Source organism: Salmo salar, chromosome 03 (assembly GCF_965601325.2).
Source record: "Salmo salar chromosome 03, fSalSal1, whole genome shotgun sequence".
NCBI lineage: Eukaryota > Metazoa > Chordata > Actinopteri > Salmoniformes > Salmonidae > Salmo > Salmo salar.
Window position 1 is genome coordinate 97,790,001 of NC_138293.1, and position 26,847 is coordinate 97,816,847.

At 44.9% G+C, this 26,847-nt stretch overlaps 3 protein-coding genes across 6 annotated transcripts in view; 1 reads left to right on the forward strand and 2 right to left on the reverse strand.

Moving 5' to 3' along the window:
• The window catches only part of LOC106606201 (dihydrouridine synthase 1-like (S. cerevisiae)), a 34,300-nt gene extending 33,182 nt beyond the window's left edge, over nt 1-1,118 (reverse strand). The window contains exon 1 of the mRNA XM_045715856.2: nt 850-1,118. The gene's annotated coding sequence lies outside the window, so the exon portion shown is untranslated. The remainder of the gene's footprint in view (nt 1-849) is intronic.
• Nucleotides 1-13,665, forward strand: part of LOC106601989 (monocarboxylate transporter 4) — a 14,194-nt gene extending 529 nt beyond the window's left edge. The window contains exons 2-9 of one of the 3 annotated variants that reach the window (XM_082972930.1): nt 5,264-5,504; nt 6,217-7,149; nt 7,188-7,757; nt 7,878-8,014; nt 8,572-8,829; nt 9,159-9,386; nt 9,828-10,008; nt 10,230-13,665. In XM_082972930.1, coding sequence (XP_082829056.1) covers nt 5,282-5,504; nt 6,217-7,149; nt 7,188-7,757; nt 7,878-8,014; nt 8,572-8,829; nt 9,159-9,386; nt 9,828-10,008; nt 10,230-10,732 — 3,033 coding nt within the window. In that variant the 5' untranslated portion in view covers nt 5,264-5,281 and the 3' untranslated portion in view covers nt 10,733-13,665. Of the gene's footprint in view, nt 1-5,263; nt 5,505-6,216; nt 7,150-7,187; nt 7,758-7,877; nt 8,015-8,571; nt 8,830-9,158; nt 9,387-9,827; nt 10,009-10,229 lie in introns of those variants that run through there. The other 2 variants (XM_045715854.2, XR_014391738.1) reach the window with 2 other exon arrangements.
• A 4,363-nt stretch (nt 13,666-18,028) lies between these two features.
• The window catches only part of LOC106596082 (casein kinase I), an 89,652-nt gene continuing 80,833 nt past the window's right edge, over nt 18,029-26,847 (reverse strand). For both annotated transcript variants that reach the window (XM_045715859.2, XM_045715858.2), the window contains one exon: nt 18,029-22,479. Coding sequence is in view for 1 of the 2 variants with exons in the window: in XM_045715858.2 (XP_045571814.1) it covers nt 22,429-22,479 (51 nt within the window). In the remaining variant the exon portion in view is untranslated. The remainder of the gene's footprint in view (nt 22,480-26,847) is intronic.

Here is a 26,847-nt window from a genome sequence, read left to right on the forward strand (position 1 = left end):
TGTCATTTTATTATTGACAAAAAATTGTATATTATAAAGCCGTTATTACCCAATAGAATAAGTGACAGGCCATTCATTCAGCTGGGTGTGAGCTATAGTCGTGACACCGGCCACAGCATCCTGGGGGCCGGTTGGGGGGTGTAACAGCAGACCCCTCTCCTCTCCGAACAGCGTGTCGCCATCAACATCATAAAATAGACGATGTCGATCACAACCGCTGAGAGGCTCAATTATTGACCTGTAGCTTCGGTAAGTCTGTTTTTGGTTACACGTAGGCTTAATATATTTTACATTTTTTTGTGAAGACTACAACGGCCAAGCTAACAACAGGATAAACATGTAGGCTATGCGCCAAAACGAACGCTCAGATGGAACTTTGCGCATCATCGCAGAGTGGGGTGACTGTAGTGACGTGGCCTAGATGACATAGCTCCGGGAAATCTCTATATTGTAGGCATATCTCTAGCCCAGTTCTAGGGTCCCCTGTCCCCCAACAAGCTATGTGGGATGAAAAGAACATGAAGTAGGCTACCGATATCATACCAGGTCCGTGGTATGTGTCTGTGAGTTTGGAGATGCCAAACTCTATTTTGAGCGCACCATCATATTTCACTATGAATGCGCACACCTGTAATGTCCTTTTACTTTCACTTCAATCATCATTTCGTTGGCTATCTCACTAATTTAAGAGTCTATTATGAAATATTGCATGTGGTTCTTCTGCCTGGTGCCCACATTAGCATCTGCGCAGAGTTGCTCAGCTGATGTAACAATACCTTGCGAAGCTGAAACCATGTATTCTCACTCCACATCTCTCAGGGACCAAGTGTGTGTGTGTTTGGAACTCACCTCAGAGTTTTCTGTTAAAGGAGAGTTCTGTGAAGTGACGATATTAATGATGGGAAGGTTTATGTGGTTCAGTAGTTTTTTTAAATGTATTTCATTATTATACATTTTTTACTTGACCCCTTTTTTCGCCCCAATTTCGTGATATCCAATTGGTAGTTACGATCTTGTCTCATCTCTGCAACTACCCTACCGACTCCGGAGAGGCGAAGGTCGAGAGCCATGCTTCCGAAACACAGCCCTGCCAAGCCGCACTGCTTCTTGACACACTGCTCGCTTAACCCGGAACCCAGCCGCACCAATGTGTCGGAGGAAACATCGTCCAACTGTCAACCGAAGTTAGCCAATTTTGACTGTGTGGCTGTGGTAACTAGTGACAACCCCTTATAGCTTTTGGCTTTCCATAACCGCTAGTGATGCGCGAACCGTCTCTCTACAACACATTCGGAGCGCAGTCTACGTCTTGTCTTACACAGCTAATAGGTTTTTGGACATTCAAATAAAACATTTGTTAATACTGCTGTTTTTATAATACTATATTTGCTGTAGGTTAAGCATTCAAAGGACCGTTATGCCCGCACAACATAGGCCATGTACAGTGGGCTATGGTAGCTGGTCTATTTATGAGATAGGCCTATATGTCGGGTCTTAAAGGCGAATGTCTTTGTTTGGGTTCTCAGTATCAGACTTTCTTCAAGATGGAAACAGAACTGTGTCACAGTCAATCCGTCCCTTTTAAAGCTGCGATCCAGGAAATTAATCGAACTTGGAGTTTTGGCTTTAAACTTGTCCATGTGAAGACATTCCAAGGATGCGCGGGAATGGAGAGCGACCCCAGATGTTTTATTTGTATTTATTTAACCTTTATTTAACTAGGCAAGTCAGTTAAGAACACATTCTTATTTCCAATGATGGCCTACCCTGGCCAAACCTCTGGGCCAATTGTGTGCCGCCCTATGGGACTCTCAATCACGGAGCTAAGCAGTGTTCCTCCCTGGATGGGAGACCAGATGCTGCTGGAAGTGGTGTTGGAGAGCCAGTGGGAGGCACTCTTTCCTCTGGTTTAAAATAAAAATATCTCAACGCTCAAAGACAGTGTAGGGTGCTGTCTTTAAGATGGGACGTTAAACTGGTGTCCTGACTCTCTGTGGTCACTAAAGATACCAGTATTGTAAGAGTAGGGGTGTTAACCCCAGTGTCCTGGTTAAATTCCCAATCTGGTCCTCATACTATCATGGCCACCTAATCATCCCCAGCTTCCAATTGGCTCATTCATCCCCCTCCTCTCCCCTGTAACTATTCCCCGGGTTGTTGCTGTAAATGAGCATGTGTTCTCAGTCAATTTACCTGGTTAAATAAAAAAACACCCATTGCAATTGATAGTTCCTCAGTATTTGAAAAATCTTTCCAACATCACCAAGCACGGGAAACTCTGAGGGCCCAGAATAGGCTAGTTGATACAATGTTGCAAGTTCGGCAGTGACAGCTTCCGGACCGGGCCACGTGACGGCTTGATAAAAATGTTGCACTTCACTAGCAATATCTCAAATCAAGACAGATAGAAAGGGAGGCAGACAGGCGGATTAGAGAGATTAATGTGATTGAAAGAACCAGGAATGTTCTACTGTTTTTATTTGTTGGCTTTGTTATTTAACGTAGTTGATGATGGAAGTTAAATCCTAGTTATTTAACGTAGTTGATGATGGAAGTTAAAGGCCTAGTTATTTAACGTAGTTGATGATGGAAGTTAAAGGCCTAGTTATTTAACGTAGTTGATGATGGAAGTTAAAGGCCTAGTTATTTAACGTAGTTGATGATGGAAGTTAAAGGCCTAGTTATTTAACGTAGTTGATGATGGAAGTCAAAGGCCTAGTTATTTAACGTAGTTGATGATGGAAGTCAAAGGCCTAGTTATTTAACGTAGTTGATGATGGAAGTTAAAGGCCTAGTTATTTAACGTAGTTGATGATGGAAGTTAAAGGCCTAGTTATTTAACGTAGTTGATGATGGAAGTTAAAGGCCTAGTTATTTAACGTAGTTGATGATGGAAGTTAAAGGCCTAGTTATTTAACGTAGTTGATGATGGAAGTTAAAGGCCTAGTTATTTAACGTAGTTGATGATGGAAGTTAAAGGCCTAGTTATTTAACGTAGCTGATGATGGAAGTTAAAGGCCTAGTTATTTAACGTAGTTGATGATGGAAGTTAAAGGCCTAGTTATTTAACGTAGTTGATGATGGAAGTTAAAGGCCTAGTTATTTAACGTAGTTGATGATGGAAGTTAAAGGCCTAGTTATTTAACGTAGTTGATGATGGAAGTTAAAGGCCTAGTTATTTAACGTAGTTGATGATGGAAGTTAAAGGCCTAGTTATTTAACGTAGTTGATGATGGAAGTTAAAGGCCTAGTTATTTAACGTAGTTGATGATGGAAGTTAAATCCTAGTTATTTAACGTAGTTGATGATGGAAGTTAAAGGCCTAGTTATTTAACGTAGTTGATGATGGAAGTTAAAGGCCTAGTTATTTAATGTAGCTGATGATGGAAGTTAAAGGCCTAGTTATTTAACGTAGCTGATGATGGAAGTTAAACGCCTAGTGTTGCTTCTGAGTTCTATGCTCTCACTTCTTTAGCCACCAATGGATCACAGTGTATCAGTGTGTCCATATGGCAGAGGTTGGTGCTCTCGCCATAGTTGAATTTAAACTTTTAGATCGTTATCATTTTAATTCAGATTTGTATGATTAACCACGTGACATGGATTTTGAGAAAGGAACGTTTTATTATTGAAATTAAATTGTTCCACTAAAATGCGCATATAAAAATAATCATAACTGGCACGCAGATCGGTAGAAATGATAGGATAAATTGTAAGCTTCCCCAAAACTTGAAACTCACGAGCTGTGCAGCCATAAAAACAATGTGTGAACGTAGAAGGTCCCATGAAAAAACGAGCCCCCCTTTGGAAGTCAAAGGCCCTTCCAACTGATTGGTTCTGGCGCCAGATCTGTATTAGGTTATAAGCTCTAATTGGGCTACACCAGGTGTCAGTTAGGCTATAGGCCCACTGCTAGACTAGACACATCAGGCATGGTTCTCATAAAGCTCATTAGTATATTAACAGTCCCACTAACAACCCCTTATAGGAAAAAATCATGTCAAATGTTTTAAAGGATTTGGCATTGAGAATATTTGATTAAAGTCAGCCTCAAGCATATCAGAATAGCCCCATTGTGTTTAGGGAAGTTAAATCCAACATTTCTGAGAAACTGCTGCACAGCACAGATAACTCCTGCCTGTGTGTGTGTGTGTGGCTAGCTCTCTGTATCGATGGTGTCTTGGTCATAAATATACCTCAGAGAATGCTTGGCCTGGGGGGGCCTGCCATGGTTGGTGATGTGTGGCGGTGGCACTAAAACCCATTGCTTTTTCCCTTTGCTGAAATGAAACTGTAAATCTCCAGAGTGCATTACGGCTCTCCATGGAGCCATGGCTAGCCATTACTCGGTGTAATCAGTCAGGCTCCTGAAGCTATGTTTGTAAATCTAATATATTGTGATGGTGGTGGTGAGTATGATTATTACAGACTATGTGTATATGGGGGTAAGCAGAATATATTGCTGAAAGTACACACACAGCAAAGATGATTGCAATACTGTAGTGTCCTCCAGGTTTGCAAGGTCACCTGGCCGGGATATGGAGAGTAAATAATGGATTGTATTTATATTGAGCCTTTCAGTCTGGTTTAAATAATTGTTGCTGACCGTATTTCAACCTGCTGTTGCACAATGAATACAGACCAAGGCCAAGCCACTTTATGCAATTCTGTTCATCAATATTTAATTTAATCAATATAGAATTTATTCAACAACATCTATTCATCTAGGGGCTCCCAATTGGTGCAGTGGTCTAAGGCACTGCATCTCAATGCTAGAGGCATCACTACAGACACCCTGGTTCGAATCCAGGCTGTATCACAACCGGCCTTGATTGGGAGTCCCATAGGGTGGTGCACGATTGGCCCCGCGTTGTCCTGGGTTTGGCTGGTGTAGGCTGTCATTGTAAATAAGAATTTGTTCTTAACTGACTTGCCTAGTTAAATAAAGGTTAAATAAAATTCAACAAGGTAATAATTAAGGCAATGACAACATGGTTATGAGGCTTAGGATACAGCTAGGAAGTTGTGTTACTACTGGTATACAATGTTATATCTATGCTGATTATGCATGTTCTATGAATTGTATTTCTATTGTAGTGACCTTTAATCCCAACACCTAGCAACCTTGTCAAGAGCTTTGGATCTCTTGGTGTAACAGCTAAGGTGTTGGGTTGACAGACGCTGGACCTGGGTTCGAGTCCTGGTCAGGAATGCCCCCTGAGTTAGCTATACTATAACCCACCCCTCCTCTCTCTCCTCTCAGATCTAAACTTAGAGGACCATGGGAGGTGTGGTGGTGGACGAGGGACCTGGGGGGGTGAAGGCACCAGACGGGGGGTGGGGCTGGGCTGTGCTGTCCGGCTGTTTCGTCATCACTGGGTTCTCCTACGCCTTCCCCAAGGCTGTCAGCGTGTTCTTCAAGGAACTGATCAGAGAGTTCGAAGTGGGGTATAGCGACACAGCATGGATCTCATCTATACTGCTGGCTATGCTCTACGGCACAGGTAGAGAATTTACATACACACACAGGCAGGTACACGGGGGGGCCTCCCAAGTGGTGCGGTGGTCTAAGACACTGCATCGCAGTGCTAGCTGTGCCACTAGAGATTCTGGGTTCGAGTCCAGGCTCTGTCGCAGCCGGCCGCGACCGGGAGACCCATGGAGCGGCGTACAATTGGCCCAGCGTCGTCTGGGTTAGGGGAGGGTTTTCCAGCAGGGATGTCCTTGTCCCATCGTGCACTAGCGACTCCTGTGGCTGGCTGGACGCAGTGCACGCTGACACGGTCGCCAGGTGTACAGTGTTTCCTCCGACACATTGGTGCTTCTGGGTTAAGTGGGCATTGTGTCAAGAAGCAGTGCGGCTTGGTTGGGTTGTGTTTCGGAGGACGCACGGATCTCGACCTTCGCCTCTCCTGAGTCCGTACGGGAGTTGCAGCGATGGGACAAGACTGTAACTACCAATTGGATACCACACAGTTGGGGAGAAAAAGAAATAGACAGGTCACTGATACTGTCTAACACACACACACACACACACACACTGATACTGTCTAACACACACACACACACACACACTGATACTGTCTAACACACACACACACACTGATACTGTCTCACACACACACACACACACACACACACACACACACACACACACAGATACTGTCTAACACACTGACACATAGATTCAATATGTGTGTGTTCCTCTCACTGCAGGTCCTCTGTGCAGTGTGTTGGTGAATCGTTACGGGTGTCGTCCGGTGATGATGGTGGGGGGACTTTTTGCCTCTCTGGGGATGATTCTGTCTTCCTTCTCCACCAGCATCATCCACATCTACCTGTCTACTGGAGTCATTACAGGTTGGTCCACATCTACCTCTCTACTGGAGTCATTACAGGTTGGTCCACATCTACCTGTCTACTGGAGTCATTACAGGTTGGTCCACATCTACCTCTCTACTGGAGTCATTACAGGTTGGTCCACATCTACCTCTCTACTGGAGGTTGGTCCACATCTACCTGTCTACTGGAGTCATTACAGGTTGGTCCACATCTACCTCTCTACTGGAGTCATTACAGGTTGGTCCACATCTACCTGTCTACTGGAGTCATTACAGGTTGGTCCACATCTACCTCTCTACTGGAGTCATTACAGGTTGGTCCACATCTACCTCTCTACTGGAGTCATTACAGGTTGGTCCACATCTACCTCTCTACTGGAGTCATTACAGGTTGGTCCACATCTACCTGTCTACTGGAGTCATTACAGGTTGGTCCACATCTACCTCTCTACTGGAGTCATTACAGGTTGGTCCACATCTACCTCTCTACTGGAGTCATTACAGGTTGGTCCACATCTACCTCTCTACTGGAGTCATTACAGGTTGGTCCACATCTACCTGTCTACTGGAGTCATTACAGGTTGGTCCACATCTACCTCTCTACTGGAGTCATTACAGGTTGGTCCACATCTACCTGTCTACTGGAGTCATTACAGGTTGGTCCACATCTACCTCTCTACTGGAGTCATTACAGGTTGGTCCACATCTACCGCTCTACTGGAGTCATTACAGGTTGGTCCACATCTACCTGTCTACTGGAGTCATTACAGGTTGGTCCACATCTACCTCTCTACTGGAGTCATTACAGGTTGGTCCACATCTACCTGTCTACTGGAGTCATTACAGGTTGGTCCACATCTACCTCTCTACTGGAGTCATTACAGGTTGGTCCACATCTACCTGTCTACTGGAGTCATTACAGGTTGGTCCACATCTACCTCTCTACTGGAGTCATTACAGGTTGGTCCACATCTACCTCTCTACTGGAGTCATTACAGGTTGGTCCACATCTACCTGTCTACTGGAGTCATTACAGGTTGGTCCACATCTACCTCTCTACTGCAGTCATTACAGGTTGGTCCACATCTACCTCTCTACTGGAGTCATTACAGGTTGGTCCACATCTACCTCTCTACTGGAGTCATTACAGGTTGGTCCACATCTACCTCTCTACTGGAGTCATTACAGGTTGGTCCACATCTACCTCTCTACTGGAGTCATTACAGGTTGGTCCACATCTACCTGTCTACTGGAGTCATTACAGGTTGGTCCACATCTACCTCTCTACTGGAGTCATTACAGGTTGGTCCACATCTACCTGTCTACTGGAGTCATTACAGGTTGGTCCACATCTACCTCTCTACTGGAGTCATTACAGGTTGGTCCACATCTACCTGTCTACTGGAGTCATTACAGGTTGGTCTACATCTACCTGTCTACTGGAGTCATTACAGGTTGGTCCACATCTACCTCTCTACTGGAGTCATTACAGGTTGGTCTACATTGACAGTCCTCTCCTGTCCCCCTGTCCTCCAGGTCTGGGCCTGGCGTTGAACTTCCAGCCATCTCTGATCATGCTGAATCGCTACTTCAGTGAGAAGAGGCCCCTGGCTAACGGCCTGGCTGCTGCTGGGAGCCCTGTGGCCCTCTGCTGCTTATCACCTCTGGGACAGGTATTACACTACACCCCTAACGTCTGACCCCTAGCCATAACCCTGCTGCTGGGAGCCCCATCACCCTCTAACGTCTGACCCCTAGCCATAACCCTGCTGCTGGGAGCCCCATCACCCTCTAACGTCTGACCCCTAGCCATAACCCTGCTGCTGGGAGCCCCATCACCCTCTAACGTCTGACCCCTACCCATAACCCTGCTGCTGGGAGCCCCATCACCCTCTAACGTCTGACCCCTAGCCATAACCCTGCTGCTGGGAGCCCCATCACCCTCTAACGTCTGACCCCTAGCCATAACCCTGCTGCTGGGAGCCCCATCACCCTCTACCGTCTGACCCCTAGCCATAACCCTGCTGCTGGGAGCCCCATCACCCTCTAACGTCTGACCCCTAGCCATAACCCTGCTGCTGGGAGCCCCATCACCCTCTAACGTCTGACCCCTAGCCATAACCTTGCTGCTGGGAGCCCCATCACCCTTTGCTGCCTCTCCCCTCTACATTACACCTATAACCTTTGACCCTAACCCTGACCTTAATTCTAACCCTGCTGTCTCTTCCAGCTGTTGCAGTACCAGTACGGTTGGAGAGGAGGCTTCCTCATCCTGGGGGGTCTACTGCTCAACTGCTGCGCTTGCGCAGCCCTCATGAGGCCCCTAGTGGCCCCTCCTAAAAGCACCCAGCTGGAACTGGAAGATGTAGAGAAGGAGGGAAAAGAGTTGGAGGTAGAGAAGACCCCGTCCAAACGCAAACCGCTCCTGGACTTCAGTGTGTTTAAGGATAGGGGTTTCCTGATCTACACCATAGCTGCGTCTATTATGGTGAGTCAGAACAGGAACAATACTGTGTTATGTCCCAAATGGCATCCTATTCCCTTTTATAGTGCACTACTCCTGACCAGAGCTCTATGCACCCTATTCCCTATATAGTGCACTACTTTTGACCTAAGAAGTCCTAAGAAAACTGAAATTACAATTCAATAATTGAAAAAAAGGGTCTTTATTTTAAATTACTTCTCAATAAACTGCAAAGTAGAAGCTATAGTTCTATTTTTTAAATTTATTTTTGTATTCATGTCACTTGACTGCAATTAAATTGTCTGCCTTCATTTCAAATTGACATTGTTAAAGTTCATCTGATCCTATCCTAGGTTCTGGGTCTGTTTGTGCCGCCGGTGTTCGTGGTGAGCTATGCCAAAGAGCTGGGCAACGAAGACACTAAGTCGGCCCTCCTCCTAACCATCCTAGGCTTCATAGATATCTTCGCCCGGCCCACCTGTGGCATCATCGCTGGGCTGAAGTGGGTCAGGCCCAGAGTTGTTTACCTGTTCAGCTTCGCCATGATCTTCAACGGATGCACTGACCTGGTGGGATCTCAGGTAGGGCTGGACATGGAATTACAGTAATGTGTTGGCTTGTTGAGGCTGGACATGGAATTACAGTAATGTGTTGGCTTGTTGAGGCTGGACATGGAATTACAGTAATGTGTTGGCTTGTTGAGGCTGGACATGGAATTACAGTAATGTGTTGGCTTGTTGAGGCTGGACATGGAATTACAGTAATGTGTTGGCTTGTTGAGGCTGGACATGGAATTACAGTAATGTGTTGGCTTGTTGAGGTTGATTTGGTTGTCATGTGTACATTTATGTTTGCTGTATTGACTAATGATACATACAGCATCTAAACTATACATATGTGTTGTTAACATCCCTGTTGTTACTGTATTTTGTATCCTGAGTATCAATACCGTTACTGTTGGTATCCTGTAAATACTGTAAAATGTTACTGTAAATACTATCTGGTTTCCATGTCCCCTGCAGGCGAAGGACTACCCGTCTCTGGTGGTGTTCTGTGTGTTCTTCGGGATCTCCTACGGCATGGTCGGGGCGCTACAGTTTGAGGTTCTCATGGCGATCGTTGGCACGGAGAAATTCTCCAGCGCTATAGGACTGGTGTTGCTCATGGAAGCTATTGCTGTGCTGGTGGGACCACCTGGAGCAGGTTAGTACACACAGGATTAACAGGTGGAGGTTGGGTTAGGGTTTGGTTAGGGTTTGGTTAGGGTTAAGGTTAGGTAAATATAATGTAGAATTTATCCAGTTCCCTCTCGTCTCTGATCTCTCTCCCCTCTCCCTTTCTCCACGTCTCTCTCTCCTTCCCTCGCTCCACCTGTTTCTCCTTAATCTCTCATCGCCCTCCTCCCTCTCTCCATCCCTCCTCAGGTCGACTGCTGGACGCCACTAAGAACTACATGTACGTGTTCCTGCTGGCAGGAATTGAGGTGGTTCTCGCTGCCGTGGTCCTAGCCACGTGTAACTTCCTGTTCATCAGGAAGAAGCCCGCGGAACCCGCCGCGGAACTGGAGAACGGAACGGTTTCTGCGGAAATGGAGCTTCTCAACAAGCCTGTTGCCGCTGAGGAAGAGGAGGAAGTAGAGAAGGGGGAGAAAGAGGTGAAGGAGATGGAGGAGGAGAAGGAGAAAGAGGAGGTGAAGGAGATGAAGGAGAAAGAGGAGAAGGAGAAAGAGGAGGTGAAGGAGATGGAGGAAGCGGTTGAGAAAGCGAAGGAGGACGAGGAGGACAGTGAGAAAAAGAAGGAGGAAGAGAAAGAGAAGGAGATCAGGCCTGAGAGTGTAATGGGGGTCTCAGAAGAAGTGGAGCGCTTCCTTAAAGAACCAGAAGAACAAAATGGCGCCGTGCTCTCCAGTTCTGAGACACGTCTGTAGGAGGAAGAGAACCTGGTACAGGACAAACTACAGACTTTACACTTAAACACTGACAAGGGCACTTTAAAGGGCACTAAGAAATGTACTCCACAGTGTACTTTGAAGGGCACTAAAACGTGTACTTAGAAGTGGGCCAAGAAAGTGCTTAGAGAAGCATACTGGGGAAGACAGAGCTAGTCCTAGCAGTATCCTCCTGTATGTAGTTGAGGTGTTGTGTTGTGTAGCTGTTCTCTGTGGGGCTGTGTGCCATATCAACAACAATAACACACACAATCATAAAGTGAAAGTGATAAATGTCAAGTGAATAACCGTGTTAATAGTGTTGTACACTGCCATGTGAATTGTGAAGCTACCAGTGTGTAGTGCTGCAGGGCGATATGGTATACACCATGTTGTTGTCTGTAATAATATGGAATAAATACCATCCTTCCTACCACTGTTACTCTGGAGCACAACATTAGAAGTGTTCCGGAACTTTAACCAAACCCAGTGTGGAACATTCCGCTGTCATTCAACATTCCGTTGAGTGGCAGAATGAGGAATGAATGGATACCTGGGTATTGTCAGATGCATATCATTTCACTCAGAGCTTTGACACAGACGTTTAAAGGTATCGTGATGTTGAACGGTTGAATTTCACTCTGTAACCTTTATTAGACTAGGACACACAGAGAGGGAGGCCAATGAGAACACCAGACTAGTATCCCATGTTACATTCCTAATGGCACCCAGAGAGAGATAGCCTGCTTCTGTTTGTTTCAGTGTCATAACATTAACTATGATGGCAGAAATAGGTCACACTGTTTCTAGAGTTCACAGTTTAATCTGTAGATGCAGCGTTTGAGTCCCAAATGGAACTCTTCTCCCTATATAGTGCACTGCATTTTACCAGGGCCCATAGGGCTCTGGTCAAAACTAGGGCACTATATAGGGAATAGGGTTCCATTTGGAACAGACATTATTAGGTCTGGCAGAACTAGCTGACAGAAACCAGTCCAGAGAAACCAATGACCTCCCATGCAGATCTAAAACACAGAACTTAAAAAATGTAATGATACTTTTATTATGTCAGTATTTGTTAAGGAAGGCTAATAGCCTCTCCATTTCATGATAAGTTGTATTTATGTACTTCCTTGTTCACTGCGTGTGTTCTGTTTTCTAAAGATAACTTGCAGTGAGACTCTGTGCTACATGTTAACTGATAAAGACCATGTTACGTAGCGGTGTGGCTATTATTTTACCTTAGTGCATCCCACACGGCACCATATTCCCTATATAGTGCACTATTGGCCCTGGGCAAAACTTTTTTAAATGTATTTAATCTTTATTTAACTAGGCTAGTCAGTTAAGAACAAATTCTTATTTACAATGATGGCCCAAACCCGGATGATGCTGGGCCAATTGTGCACCGCTTTATGGGACTCCCAATCACGGCCGGTTGTGATACAGCCTGGAACCGAACCAGGGTCTGTAGTGACGCCTCTTGCACTGTGATGCAGTGCCTTAGACCGCTGCGCCACTCAGGAGCCCCCGAAAGTAATAGGGACTAGGGTCCCACTAGGGTGCATAGTCACTTTAACTCTACCTACATGTACATATTACCTCAATTACCTCGACTAACCTGTGCCCCCGCACATTGACTCTGTACCGGTACCCCCTGTATACAGCCTCCACATTGACTCTGTACCGATACCCTCTGTATATAGCCTCGCTACTGTTATTTATTATTGCTCTTTAATTATTTGTTATTTTTCTATTTTCTTCAATTTTTTATTTATGAATTTTTTACTTCAGTTTATTTTAGTAAATACTTTCTTCACACTTATTTTTCTTAAAACTGTATTATTGGTTAAGGGCTTGTAAGTAAGCATTTCACTGTAAGATCTACTACACCTGTTGTGTTTGAAGTATGTGACAAATAAAATTTGATTTGATTTGGGATGCATCCCTTGTTTATCTGTTGGGAGCTATACAATGAAACTAAACACCTCAAAGAGTTGATGGATCTAACACCTCAACGAGTTGATGGATCTAACACCTCAACGAGTTGATGGAACTAAACACCTCAAAGAGTTGATGGACCTAAACACCTCAACGAGTTGATGGAACTAAACACCTCAACGAGTTGATGGAACTAAACACCTCAACGAGTTGATGGAACTAAAAACCTCAACGAGTTGATGGAACTAAACACCTCAACGAGTTGATGGAACTAAACACCTCAACGAGTTGATGGAGATAAACACCTCAACGAGTTGATGGAACTAAACACCTCAACGAGTTGATGGAACTAAACACCTCAACGAGTTGATGGAACTAAACACCTCAACGAGTTGATGGAACTAAACACCTCAACGAGTTGATGGAACTAAACACCTCAACGAGTTGATGGAACTAAACACCTCAACGAGTTGATGGACCTAAACACCTCAACGAGTTGGAACTGAAAATACCACATAAACAACAAGGCAGAATTTAAAGTCCAGGTTTATTGTTCTTGTCAGTGGCTCAGTATAGATGATATGTTTATAATCTTATTCAAGTTTAGATCCTGACTATTTAATTGGAGTCAGTTCTGATTATTTTGTTATTTGGCACTTCGGTCACGTCAGATAGTAGATGAGACATGAAGACTTACAGTACCTTAGAATATTTCCCAAACTCATTTTGGTTATCAGAGCACTTCCAAGCACGACTCTGTGGAACCATGTGTTATTTATGTCATACTTGTTCTGAGGATACACCTTGACTGTGTGGAACCATGTGTTATTTATGTCATACTTGTTCTGAGTATACACCTTGACTGTGTGGAACCATGTGTTATTTATGTCATACTTGTTCTGAGGATACACCTTGACTGTGTGGAACCATGTGTGTTTCTGTCATACTTGTTCTGAGTGATGAATAATGACTGAATAAACGGCCATGTTCTAGTTCTGGGGTTTTGTTGACGTCCCTCCTGTTGATGTTAAATAAGGAGAGAGCTGCTCTCGCTACCCTGCCTTCCCCCGTGTGTCCTCTTTTTAGCGTCTGCTGCTTCCATTGAACACGTCACCTCTTGCCTCCGGTTCTGTGGTAAAATCGTTACACAAACCACATGCACGTACACACACACAATCACAATGTTCCGTGCTGAGGTCATTTCCTGTGTATGTTGCTTGTTGACATGTTGATTCAGGTTGGGTTCAATTGTCAGTTGAGCAATTTCATTTCTGTTTAAACTTCCTAAAGAATGCAAACAGATTAGTCATTTTATTAATTGCACAACTACTGATAACACACTCCACAAATATGTCCCTTGTAAAATATTGTTCTCTAGTTTCAAACCGCTCTCACGACCTCAAAACAGACGTCTCTTAGGGAGTATTAGTGTTTCTATGCTGTGGTACTATGCAATGTATCACTAAGGTCTATAGTCCTAACCTCTATGATCTACGTGTGTATTGTGCTCAAAGTGTGTGTACTGTTTGTCAATGTCTTTGAAGACTAACAATATACTTCCTGTATTAAATGCATTGATGTACTTACACAGGCCTCTATGAGCCTGTATTATATGTGAACTTCTGGGTGAACCTGGGGTTTACTCATCAGGAACCAATCGGAAACAAACGGGTCGAAACAGGGAGGGACCTTCATGAACTTGTCCAATAAGAAAGTCTTGTTTTGACTAGCTTCATTCTGCACTGATCTGTAAGCGGTTGAGCTGTGGAAGTAAATTGTTCATAAGCATCAACCATAATTATTTCTACCACCTATCCTATAGTTTCAGATCTGTGTGTAGATGAAGCAGAGGAGGCGTCTTTAGACTATTGGGACGCAGCCATGTGGCCTTAATGCTTGCTATGACCTCACCTGGCCTCACCTGTGTGAAGATTATGTTTGCAAAATTCCAGGAACTTTCAATAAAATTCCCTGTTTTCCCAGAAATCCTGGTTGGAGGATTCTGAATTTCCAGCTTATTCCCTCTAGATAAAAAAAAATCCTCCAACCCAGATTTCGGGAAATCCAAGGAATTTATTGAACATTTTGCAACCCTAGTTAAGATGGCGTACTGTATGGCTGTCGTCGTGCGAGCTCGAACCAAACTTTGCTATTCTGTGATTCTTTTGGCATTTCTCTTTAAAACAAATAGTATCTACTATCATGTCTTATGATCGACAATAACTTCTGAACATCATATCAACAGTTACTAACCTCAATTCTGGCTTCAACCAGAGACTCATCTACCCTGTTTAATTCCCACCCAATTGTCAAGCTACCCCAGAGGAAACGCCAGCATTACAGAGCCAGGAGAGGGGGGGTCCTGGCGAGATTAAGGCGAAGGGAAAACCGGTCATCTCTTCATTCTATTGTTTTGACCAGTCACTTGGTAATAATAAAATGCATGACCTCCAATCACGGATTTGCTATCAACGGGACTCTCATAACTGCTATGTTTTCTGCTTTTCTCAAAAATGACTTTTGGACAAGATCCCCCACATGGCTATCCAACTTGATAGATTTCTCCATTCACCAAGCAGACAGGACATCGGATTCAGGAAAATCGATAGGGGGAGGAGTATGCCTCTTCATCAACAGCAAATGGTGTGTTGACTCTAGCGCAGTGGAAATCTCTACCCGAAGTTCATCCGTGTTGGAATACCTGATGGTTAAATGCCGACCCTTCCACCATTTGAGTAACAGCCAGCAAGATGAACACAGAGGAGCGAGAAAGAGAGACGAATGATGTGGTGCGCATACTGGACCTGCACATACAGTATGTGCCGTAGTACGCACTTTCCGGGGACCACTTTTGGCTCGTGAGCGCTACTTTCAGAACTACTGGCTAAAAAGTATACAAAAGTACTGGGGAATCTCTAAGACAGGTAATGCCCAACTTCAATCAACATGTCTCCTTCACCACTAGAGTGGATACAGTCCTAGACCACTGTCACTCTAACCACAAGCAAGCATACAAGGCCCTCCCTTGTCCCCCCTTCGGCAAATCAGATCATGACTCTATACTACTGCTTCCTGTCTACAAGCAGAAGCTCAAACAGGAAGTACCCGTGACGTGTCCCGTTGAGAAATTGTCCTTCGTATCGGAGGCAATGGGTTATCACTACTTTTTGGTATTCATTTAAGGTTAGGCAAAAGGTTAGCAGTGTGGTTAAGCAGTTAGGTTAGGTTTAAAATCACTTTTTAAGAAGATAAATTGTAGAAATAGGCGGGGTTTATGACTTTGTGGCTGTGGTAACTAGTGACTAACGAGACTATGTTACAAGACTGCTTCGCTAGCGCTGACTGGACTGGCCTCAGTCACCGGCTTCATTAGGAAATGCATCGCCGACGTTGTCCCCACAGTGAAGGTTCGCTGCGTCCCCCAATCAAAAGCCCAGGATTAACACAGAGGTTGGTGCTAACTAAAGGACAGGGCTACTACACAGAGCTATCGCAGCCAACCCAGAGGCTACGGCTGAGTCCCGCTACGACCTCAGAGCCATCCAACAAGCTGGACTCATATTACACAGGCTCCGCATGTGGCAGGGCTCTCAGTCCATTACAGATTCTAAAAGGAAGACCCAGCTGTGGTCTGCCCAACGATGCCCCTCTACCAGATCAACTCAATGAATTTTATGCTTCACGCTACGACCAAAAATAACAGAGCCATGCATGAGGGCCCCCGCTGACACGGGACTCGGCGATCTCGCTCTCTGATGCCGACATGATTAATATAGACTTGTTTAACTGTCCTGTTACAGCAGTGGGTAGATGGGAAAGGGGCATGTTGTCCCACAGCGCCACTTAGTGGGGGACTACAGTGGTACAGATTGTCCATACTATGTTCACGCCAACTTCTGTTCAGCTTGAAGTCTACACTAGCTTCTAACAACGCTACAAAACAGAGTCCAACAACGCTACAAAACAGAGTCCAACAACGCTACAAAACAGAGTCCAACAACGCTACAAAACAGAGTCCAACAACGCTACAAAACAGAGTCCAACAACGCTACAAAACAGAGTCCAACAACGCTACAAAACAGAGTCCAACAACGCTACAAAACAGAGTCCAACAACGCTACAAAACAGAGTCTAACAACGCTACAAAACAGAGTCCAACAACGCTACAAAACAGAGTCTAACAACGCTACAAAACAGAGTCCAACAACGCTACAAAACAGAGTCCAACAACGCTACAAAACAGAGTCCAACAACGCTACAAAACAGAGTCTAACAACGCTACAAAACAGAGTCCAACAACGCTACAAAACAGAGTCTAACAACGCTACAAAACAGAGTCCAACAACGCTACAAAACAGAGTCCAACAACGCTACAAAACAGAGTCTAACAACGCTACAAAACAGAGTCCAACAACGCTACAAAACAGAGTCTAACAACGCTACAAAACAGAGTCTAACAACGCTACAAAACAGAGTCTAACAACGCTACAAAACAGAGTCTAACAACGCTACAAAACAGAGTCTAACAACGCTACAAAACAGAGTCCAACAACGCTACAAAACAGAGTCTAACAACGCTACAAAACAGAGTCTAACAACGCTACAAAACAGAGTCCAACAACGCTACAAAACAGAGTCCAACAACGCTACAAAACAGAGTCCAACAACGCTACAAAACAGAGTCCAACAACGCTACAAAACAGAGTCCAACAACGCTACAAAACAGAGTCCAACAACGCTACAAAACAGAGTCCAACAACGCTACAAAACAGAGTCCAACAACGCTACAAAACAGAGTCTAACAACGCTACAAAACAGAGTCCAACAACGCTACAAAACAGAGTCTAACAACGCTACAAAACAGAGTCCAACAACGCTACAAAACAGAGTCCAACAACGCTACAAAACAGAGTCCAACAACGCTACAAAACAGAGTCTAACAACGCTACAAAACAGAGTCCAACAACGCTACAAAACAGAGTCCAACAACGCTACAAAACAGAGTCTAACAACGCTACAAAACAGAGTCTAACAACGCTACAAAACAGAGTCCAACAACGCTACAAAACAGAGTCTAACAACGCTACAAAACAGAGTCCAACAACGCTACAAAACAGAGTCCAACAACGCTACAAAACAGAGTCTAACAACGCTACAAAACAGAGTCTAACAACGCTACAAAACAGAGTCTAACAACGCTACAAAACAGAGTCTAACAACGCTACAAAACAGAGTCTAACAACGCTACAAAACAGAGTCTAACAACGCTACAAAACAGAGTCTAACAACGCTACAAAACAGAGTCTGACTGCTGAAGCCACATGCTCATCAATGAAAACTGTAGTGACACAAGTGTACAAGGACTTATTCATTTATTTACACAATTTTAAAATACACAAATACAGTGGCATTACAAATGATGAGCAAAACTGACGACAAGACTTCCCATGACTCAGTGAGTGATGCATTGTGGGAACCAACGCAAGGTTCCGGAGTCCGTCCCCACGTAGAAATGCAAACACAAAACAAGAAGGAAATAAAAAAAGACATGACATACCCAGATAGAAACAAGAGATCCCACATAAAGAACTGTACTTAACACAAGTGTACCTTTATCGTCATTACCCACAATCCCACACTGAAGAGAATGAGGTGGGAGTTTCTTTTTTTGAGACCATCAGCCGGTCGGTTTGAGGGTTTAAAACTAACTTACCCAAAACTACAATGGAGTAACGCATTCAACCCCCCCCCCCCCCATACACTACCTTCATCATCATACTACACACACAGTGGCTAATACAGAGCTGGAGGTAGAACCTAACCCTAACCACAGATCTAGGATCAGGTTATACAACTAACTCCTAACCTTAACCATTAGGAGGAAAACAATACATCTGATCCTGGAACTGCTACCAGCTCCTAATGCAGACATGATATTTCACCGTGAGTACTAGGTACATCCTATATACATGACAACAGAAGACAGACCCACCACTAAACTAGTCTGGTCCCAGATCTGGTTGTACTCCCTTGCCAACTCCTTGTCACTCATTATAATGCATTGAGGGATAAAGTTGACAAGACAGCACAAACTGATCTAGGAACAGGCTACCACTAAACCCCCTTTAACCCAGACTACAGAAAAGGCCTACAGCACCCTGAGGCGGTACTACACTGAATGATATGACCAGTGGGTTGGCCCTCTTCCTGAACTAACCAATAGGACAACCAGAAGAGAGAGAACCGTAGCATTGGTCGATAGTCTACTGTACATCCACCAAACCCGACTTTGCCCTCTGGCACCAAACCAGACTTTGCCCTCTGGCACCAAACCAGACTTTGCCCTCTGGCACCAAACCAGACTTTGCCCTCTGGCACCAAACCAGACTTTGCCCTCTGGCACCAAACCAGACTTTGCCCTCTGGCACCAAACCAGACTTTGCCCTCTGGCACCAAACCAGACTTTGCCCTCTGGCACCAAACCAGACTTTGCCCTCTGGCACCAAACCAGACTTTGCCCTCTGGCACCAAACCAGACTTTGCCCTCTGGCACCAAACCAGACTTTGCCCTCTGGCACCAAACCAGACTTTGCCCTCTGGCACCAAACCAGACTTTGCCCTCTGGCACCAAACCAGACTTTGCCCTCTGGCACCAAACCAGACTTTGCCCTCTGGCACCAAACCAGACTTTGCCCTCTGGCAATTATCAGATCACTTTTTCTTAGAAACGTAGTTTCACTACATTAAAAACATTTTCAAATATTGATTGATAAAAAATAAAAAGAAGTTAGAGATTGTGGTGGATTGAAAGCATAGGTTGAAATAGGTGTTTTAAAGCAGACCCCCCCAACACACATTTAACTGACCAACATGTTCAACAACAAACAAAAATAACTGCTACATGAAAGTGGTTCACAGCTGTCAGCCCCAGAACAGCAACAGCAGAAGGGGAGGCTGAAGAGAGACGAGGTGATGGAGAAACAGACTGACTAGCAGAGAAGACCCCCCCCATCCCATCACCCCCCCATCCCATCCCAATGGACAAACAACCAGTCCTTATTTAAAACTGTCACACACACAGTCAGCTTAAGAACAGTAGAGAGTTTGCTTTCTCACAGTCCCCTTTAAAAACAACAGAGAAGGCCACGTCTCAAACAGTACCCTATTCAGCCCACAAGCATTTAGCTACACACACATCGGCTAAACACGTGTATGTGACCAATACAATGGGATTTGAACCACCCTCGGCCAGAGCCCATAGGGAGTAGGGTGGTGTTTGGGACGCGTCTTCCCTCTGGAAATTGTTACGTTTCTACAAACCCACTGTCCAGTTGGAGAATAGTACTCTCTTTCTAGGCATTGCATTGTGGGGATTAAGAGAGTCTTTGAGGACACAAAATGGAACCCAGGCCATCTCCTGCTGCACAAACATACCTCTCATATGACCTTCAGAATAGCAATTAGGGGTCATTCATTCAATATTACCTCCATCATCTCTCTTTAAAACGGAAAACACACACCACTTTTCACTTAGACACAATTTATGATTGGCATGAGTCAGTTGATTGACATGATTCAGCTGATATTCGCAACCGTATAAAAACAGCAACACACCAGTCAGTGTAGTCAGAACAGAACACACCAGTCAGTGTAGTCAGGACAGAACACACCAGTCAGTGTAGTCAGGACAGAACACACCAGTCAGTGTAGTCAGGACAGAACACACCAGTCAGTGTAGTCAGGACAGAACACACCAGTCAGTGTAGTCAGGACAGAACACACCAGTCAGTGTAGTCAGGACAGAACACACCAGTCAGTGTAGTCAGGACAGAACACTGCCAGTCAGTGTAGTCAGGACAGAACACTGCCAGTCAGTGTAGTCAGGACAGAACACACCAGTCAGTGTAGTCAGGACAGAACACACCAGTCAGTGTAGTCAGGACAGAACACTGCCAGTACAAACAACTTTTAATCAACTTCACCTAAACACAAACAGAGGAAAAGTCAACTAGTAAATCAAGTAAAAGACAACAGGGAGGGAAAGAGAAAGAAGCTGATGGCTTTATCAGTACAGCAGCAGCTCTGGAGGATACCTGGCTGGGAGGAGCATCTGCTTCAGCTGATGGACTGATGGAGGAGGAGAGAGGGAGATAAGTGATGGAGGAGAGGAGAGAAGTGATGGAGGAGGAGAGGAGAGAAGTGATGGAGGAGGAGAGGAGACAAGTGATGGAGGAGAGGAGACAAGTGATGGAGGAGGTGAGGAGAGAAGTGATGGAGGAGGAGAGGAGAGAAGTGATGGAGGAGGTGAGGAGAGAAGTGATGGAGAAGGAGAGGGAGAGAAGTGATGGAGGAGGAGAGAAGTGATGGAGGAGGAGAGAAGTGATGGAGGAGGAGAGAAGTGATGGAGGAGGAGAGAAGTGATGGAGGAGGAGAGAAGTGATGGAGGAGGAGAGGAGAGAAGTGATGGAGGAGGAGAGGAGACAAGTGATGGAGGAGAGGGAGACAAGTGATGGAGGAGAGGAGACAAGTGATGGAGGAGGAGAGGAGAGAAGTGATGGAGGAGGTGAGGAGAGAAGTGATGGAGGAGGTGAGGAGAGAAGTGATGGAGAAGGAGAGGAGAGAAGTGATGGAGGAGGTGAGGAGAGAAGTGATGGAGAAGGAGAGGAGAGAAGTGATGGAGGAGGTGAGGAGAGAAGTGATGGAGGAGGAGAGGAGAGAAGTGATGGAGAAGGAGAGGAGAGAAGTGATGGAGGAGGAGAGGAGAGAAGTGATGGAGGAGGAGAGGAGAGAAGTGATGGAGGAGAGGAGAGAAGTGATGAGGAGGAGAGGAGCGAAGTGATGGAGTAGGTGAGGAGCGAAGTGATGGAGGAGGAGAGGAGCGAAGTGATGGAGGAGGAGAGGAGCGATGGAGGATGAGAGAAGTGATGGAGGAGGAGGCCATGTAAGGGGTGTTAAGCAGGTCTGTGTGCCCCATGTCAGTGTCCTTGCTGGGGTTCACGACAGCAGAGGGGTGGGGGGGCAGTGACTGTTCTGGGTGTGCCAGGGGCAACAAAATCCCTCCTTCCTCTCTCTCTCGTTTCTCCTCCTCCTCCTCCATCACGTCTCATCTCCTCCGTGTCCAAAGCCAGACGTCCTCTGACAGAAAGTGATCAAGAGCACGGCTGAACGCTCTCCGAGTCGGGTGTGTGTGTGTGTGTGTGTGTGTGTGTGTGTGTGTGTGTGTGTGTGTGTGGTGGCCACCATGTTACAACAGCATGAGCTTGTTACTTAGCAGAGATCAGTTGATGTCAAAGAGGCAGAGCATCAGTCTGTGTTTTGATTGGCTGGTTGGATGGATGGAGTTAATAGTGGATGTAGAGGTCCTTGTCCTGCCTTTTGATTGGTTGATTCTGTAAGAGTCCTCCAGGTATTGAAGTGTGTGTTGGTGTGTGTGTTGGGAGGTGGTATGGTTAGGGTCGTCATGGTTTAACCCTCCAGGTATTGAAGTGTGTGTGTTGGGAGGTGGTATGGTCAGGGTCCTGCATGGTTTAACCCTCCAGGTATTGAAGTGTGTGTGTTGGGAGGTGGTATGGTTAGGGTCGTCATGGTTTAACCCTCCAGGTATTGAAGTGTGTGTGTTGGGAGGTGGTATGGTTAGGGTCGTCATGGTTTAACCCTCCAGGCATTGAAGTGTGTGTGTTGGGAGGTGGTATGGTTAGGGTCGTCATGGTTTAACCCTCCAGGGTGATGGTGGTGGTGATGGGGGACAGAGGGACTCATCGAGGGGCTGCTGACTGGAGGCCACTGGGGGTGACACGAGAGAGAGCCTGGAGAGGAGAGAGAGAGAGAGAGAGAGAGAAGGGGGGACAGAGAGGGCAGAGAGAGAGAGAAGGGGGGACAGAGAGGGCAGAGAGAGAGAGAGAAGGGGGGACAGAGAGGGCAGAGAGAGAGTAGTTAGTACAGTAGCCATAGATATAACAGTGATATTACACATTAGAAAAGGGAACTTGGAGTGATTTAAGAGGTTGAACACAACACAAGGAGGGAAGGAGGGAAGGAGGGAGGGAAGGAGGGACAGCCCTCATATTACAGTCTGTAGTCTACAAACATCCAGGTTATAGAGCCAGACAGACAGACAGCACCAACAGGGATCAATAACATCCACATTACCAGACAGCACCACTCATTGTCTCACCACTGTGCTGGTTAACTACTCAAATGATGAGGACATTCATATTTTATAGACTGGAATATTAATGAGATGGAGCTCATTATTTGGCAAGGTGTAACATTCCAGAATGTTCAGATAGAATGTTCAGATAGAAATTCTCTGTAGTTTGATATGAGCGCCAGCCTGTTTGTACTATAATGGCAACTCCTTGTCACACCTTGTAATGGTGGCTTGACAATAGAGCAACGGAGTTGACAAGAGCACAAACTGATCTGGGACCAGGCTATAGAAGGAGACGACAGACCTGGGACCAGGCTATAGGAGACAACAGATCTGGGACCAGGCTATAGAAGAAGACAGCAGATCTGGGACCAGGCTATAGAAGGAGACGACAGATCTGGGACCAGGCTATAGAAGGAGACGACAGATCTGGGACCAGGCTATAGAAGGAGACAACAGATCTGGGACCAGGCTATAGAAGGAGACAACAGATCTGGGACCAGGCTATAGAAGGAGACAACAGATCTGGGAGCAGGCTATAGAAGGAGACAACAGATCTGGGAGCAGGCTATAGAAGAAGACAGCAGATCTGGGACCAGGCTATAGAAGGAGACGACAGATCTGGGACCAGGCTATAGAAGGAGACAACAGATCTGGGACCAGGCTATAGAAGGAGACAACAGACCTGGGACCAAGCTATAGAAGGAGACAACAGATCTGGGACCAGGCTATAGAAGGAGACGACAGATCTGGGACCAGGCTATAGAAGGAGACAACAGATCTAGGACCAGGCTAGGTTTTCAGTAATGTAGAACAGTGATCCATGTCAGTTCTATACGTCACGTTTCCAACAGAATAAGCTACTTTTCACTACACTAATCAAATGTTATTGGTCACATACACATGTTTAGCAGATGTTAATGCAGGTGTAGTGAAATGGTGCAGTAATATCTAACAAATAATATCTAATAATTTCACAACAATTCACACAAATCTAAGTAAAGGAATGGAATTATAAAGAATATATAAATATTTGGACGAGCAATGTCAAAGCGGCATAAACTAAGATACAGTAGAATAAAATACAGTATGTACATATGAGATGGGTAAAGCAGTATGTAAACATTATTAGAGTGAATAGTGTTCCATTATTAGAGTGGCCAGTGATTCCATGTCTATGTATATGGGGCAGCAGCCTCTAATGTGCAGGGTTACATAACCAGGTGGAAGCTGGCTAGTGATGGCTATTTCACAGTCTGATGACCTTGAGATAAAAATGCCCTACAGCAGCTTCTAACAAATAATTTAACCAAATTCTTATTTACAATGACTGCTTACACTGGCCAAATCCAGACGACGCTGGGCCAATTGTGCGCCGCCCTATGGGACTCCCAATCACAGCCAGTTACGATAAAGCCTGGAATCGAACCAGAGTGTCTGTAGTGAGGCCTCAAGCACTGAGAAGCAGTGCCTTAGACCTCTGCGCCACTCGGGAGACCACTAGGACAGACGTGAGTCTATCTCCTAAGCAGCAATAACATCTGTTAAATATGTGTACAGTCGTGGCCAAAAGTTTTGAGAATGACACAAATATTAATTTCCACAAAGTTTGCTGCTTCAGTGTCTTTAGATATTTTTGTCAGATGTTACTATGGAATACTGAAGTATAATTACAAGCATTTCATAAGTGTCAAAGGCTTTTATTGACAATTACATGAAGTTGATGCAAAGAGTCAATATTTGCAGTGTTGACCCTTCTTTTTCAAGACCTCTGCAATCCGCCCTGGCATGCTGTCAATTAACTTCTGGGCCACATCCTGACTGATGGCAGCCCATTCTTGCATAATCAATGCTTGGAGCTTGTCAGAATTTGTGGGTTTCTGTTTGTCCACCCGCCTCTTGAGGATTGACCACAAATTCTCAATGGGATTAAAGTCTGGGGAGTTTCCTGGCCATGGACCCAAAATATCGATGTCTTGTTTCCCGAGCCACTTAGTTATCACTTTTGCCTTATGGCAAGGTGCTCCATCATGCTGGAAAAAGGCATTGTTCGTCACCAAACTGTTCCTGGATGGTTGGGAGAAGTTGCTCTCGGAGGATGTGTTGGTACCATTCTTTATTCATGGGTGTGTTCTTAGGCAAAATTGTGAGTGAGCCCACTCCCTTGGCTGAGAAGCAACCCCACACATGAATGGTCTCAGGATGCTTTACTGTTGGCATGACACAGGACTGATGGTAGCGCTCACCTTGTCTTCTCCGGACAAGCTTTTTTCCGGATGTCCCAAACAATCGGAAAGGGGATTCATCAGAGAAAATGACTTTACCCCAGTCCTCAGCAATCCAATCCCTGTACCTTTTGCAGAATATCAGTCTGTCCCTGATGTTCTTCCTGGAGAGAAGTGGCTTCTTTGCTGCCCTTCTTGACACCAGGCCATCCTCCAAAAGTCTTCGCCTCACTGTGCGTGCAGATGCACTCACACCTGCCTGCTGCCATTCCTGAGCAAGCTCTGTACTGGTGGTGCTCCGATCCCGCAACTGAATCAACTTTAGGAGACTGTCCTGGCTCTTGCTGGACTTTCTTGGGCACCCTGAAGCCTTCTTCACAACAATTGAACCGCTCTCCTTGAAGTTATTGATGATCCGATAAATGGTTGATTTAGGTGCAATCTTACTGGCAGCAATATCCTTGCCTGTGAAGCCCTTTTTGTGCAAAGCAATGATGACGGCACGTGTTTCCTTGCAGGTAACCATGGTTGACAGAGGAAGAACAATGATTCCAAGCACCACCCTCCTTTTGAAGCTTCCAGTCTGTTATTCGAACTCAATCAGCATGACAGAGTGATCACCAGCCTTGTCCTCGTCAACACTCACACCTGTGTTAACGAGATAATCACTGACATGATGTCAGCTGGTCCTTTTGTGGCAGGGCTGAAATGCAATGGAAATGTTTTTGGGGGATTCAGTTCCTTTGCATGGCAAAGAGGGACTTTGAAATTAATTGCACTTCATCTCATCACTCTTCATAACATTCTGGAGTATATGCAAATTGCCATCATACAAACTGAGGCAGCAGACTTTGTGAAAATTAATATTTGTGTCATTCTCAAAACTTTTGGCCACGACTGTATGTGACCAATAACATTTGTTAAATACGTGTCCAATAACATCTGCTAAATGTGTGTATGGACCAATAACATCTGCTAAATGTGTGTATGGACCAATAACATCTGCTAAATGTGTGTATGGACCAATAACATCTGCTAAATGTGTGTATGGACCAATAACATCTGCTAAATGTGTGTATGGACCAATAACATCTGCTAAATGTGTGTATGGACCAATAACATCTGCTAAATGTGTGTATGAACCAATAACATCTGCTAAATGTGTGTATGAACCAATAACATCTGCCAAATGTGTGTATGGACCAATAACATCTGCCAAATGTGTGTATGAACCAATAACATCTGCCAAATGTGTGTATGGACCAATAACATCTGTTAAATGTGTGTATGGACCAATAACATCTGCTAAATGTGTGTATGAGTCCAATAACATCTGCTAAATATGTGTATGAGTCCAATAACATCTGCTAAATGTGTGTATGAACCAATAACATCTGCTAAATGTGTGTATGAACCAATAACATCTGCTAAATGTGTGTATGGACCAATAACATCTGCTAAATGTGTGTATGAGTCCAATAACATCTGTTAAATGTGTGTATGGACCAATAACATCTGCTAAATATGTGTATGAGTCCAATAACATCTGCTAAATATGTGTATGGACCAATAACATCTGCTAAATATGTGTCCAATATCATCTGCTAAATATGTCTATGAGTCCAATAACATCTGCTAAATATGTCTATGAGTCCAATAACATCTGCTAAATGTGGGACCAATAACATCTGCTAAATGTGTGTATGGACCAATAACATCTGCTAAATGTGTGTATGGACCAATAACATCTGCTAAATGTGTGTATGGACCAATAACATCTGCTAAATGTGTGTCCAATA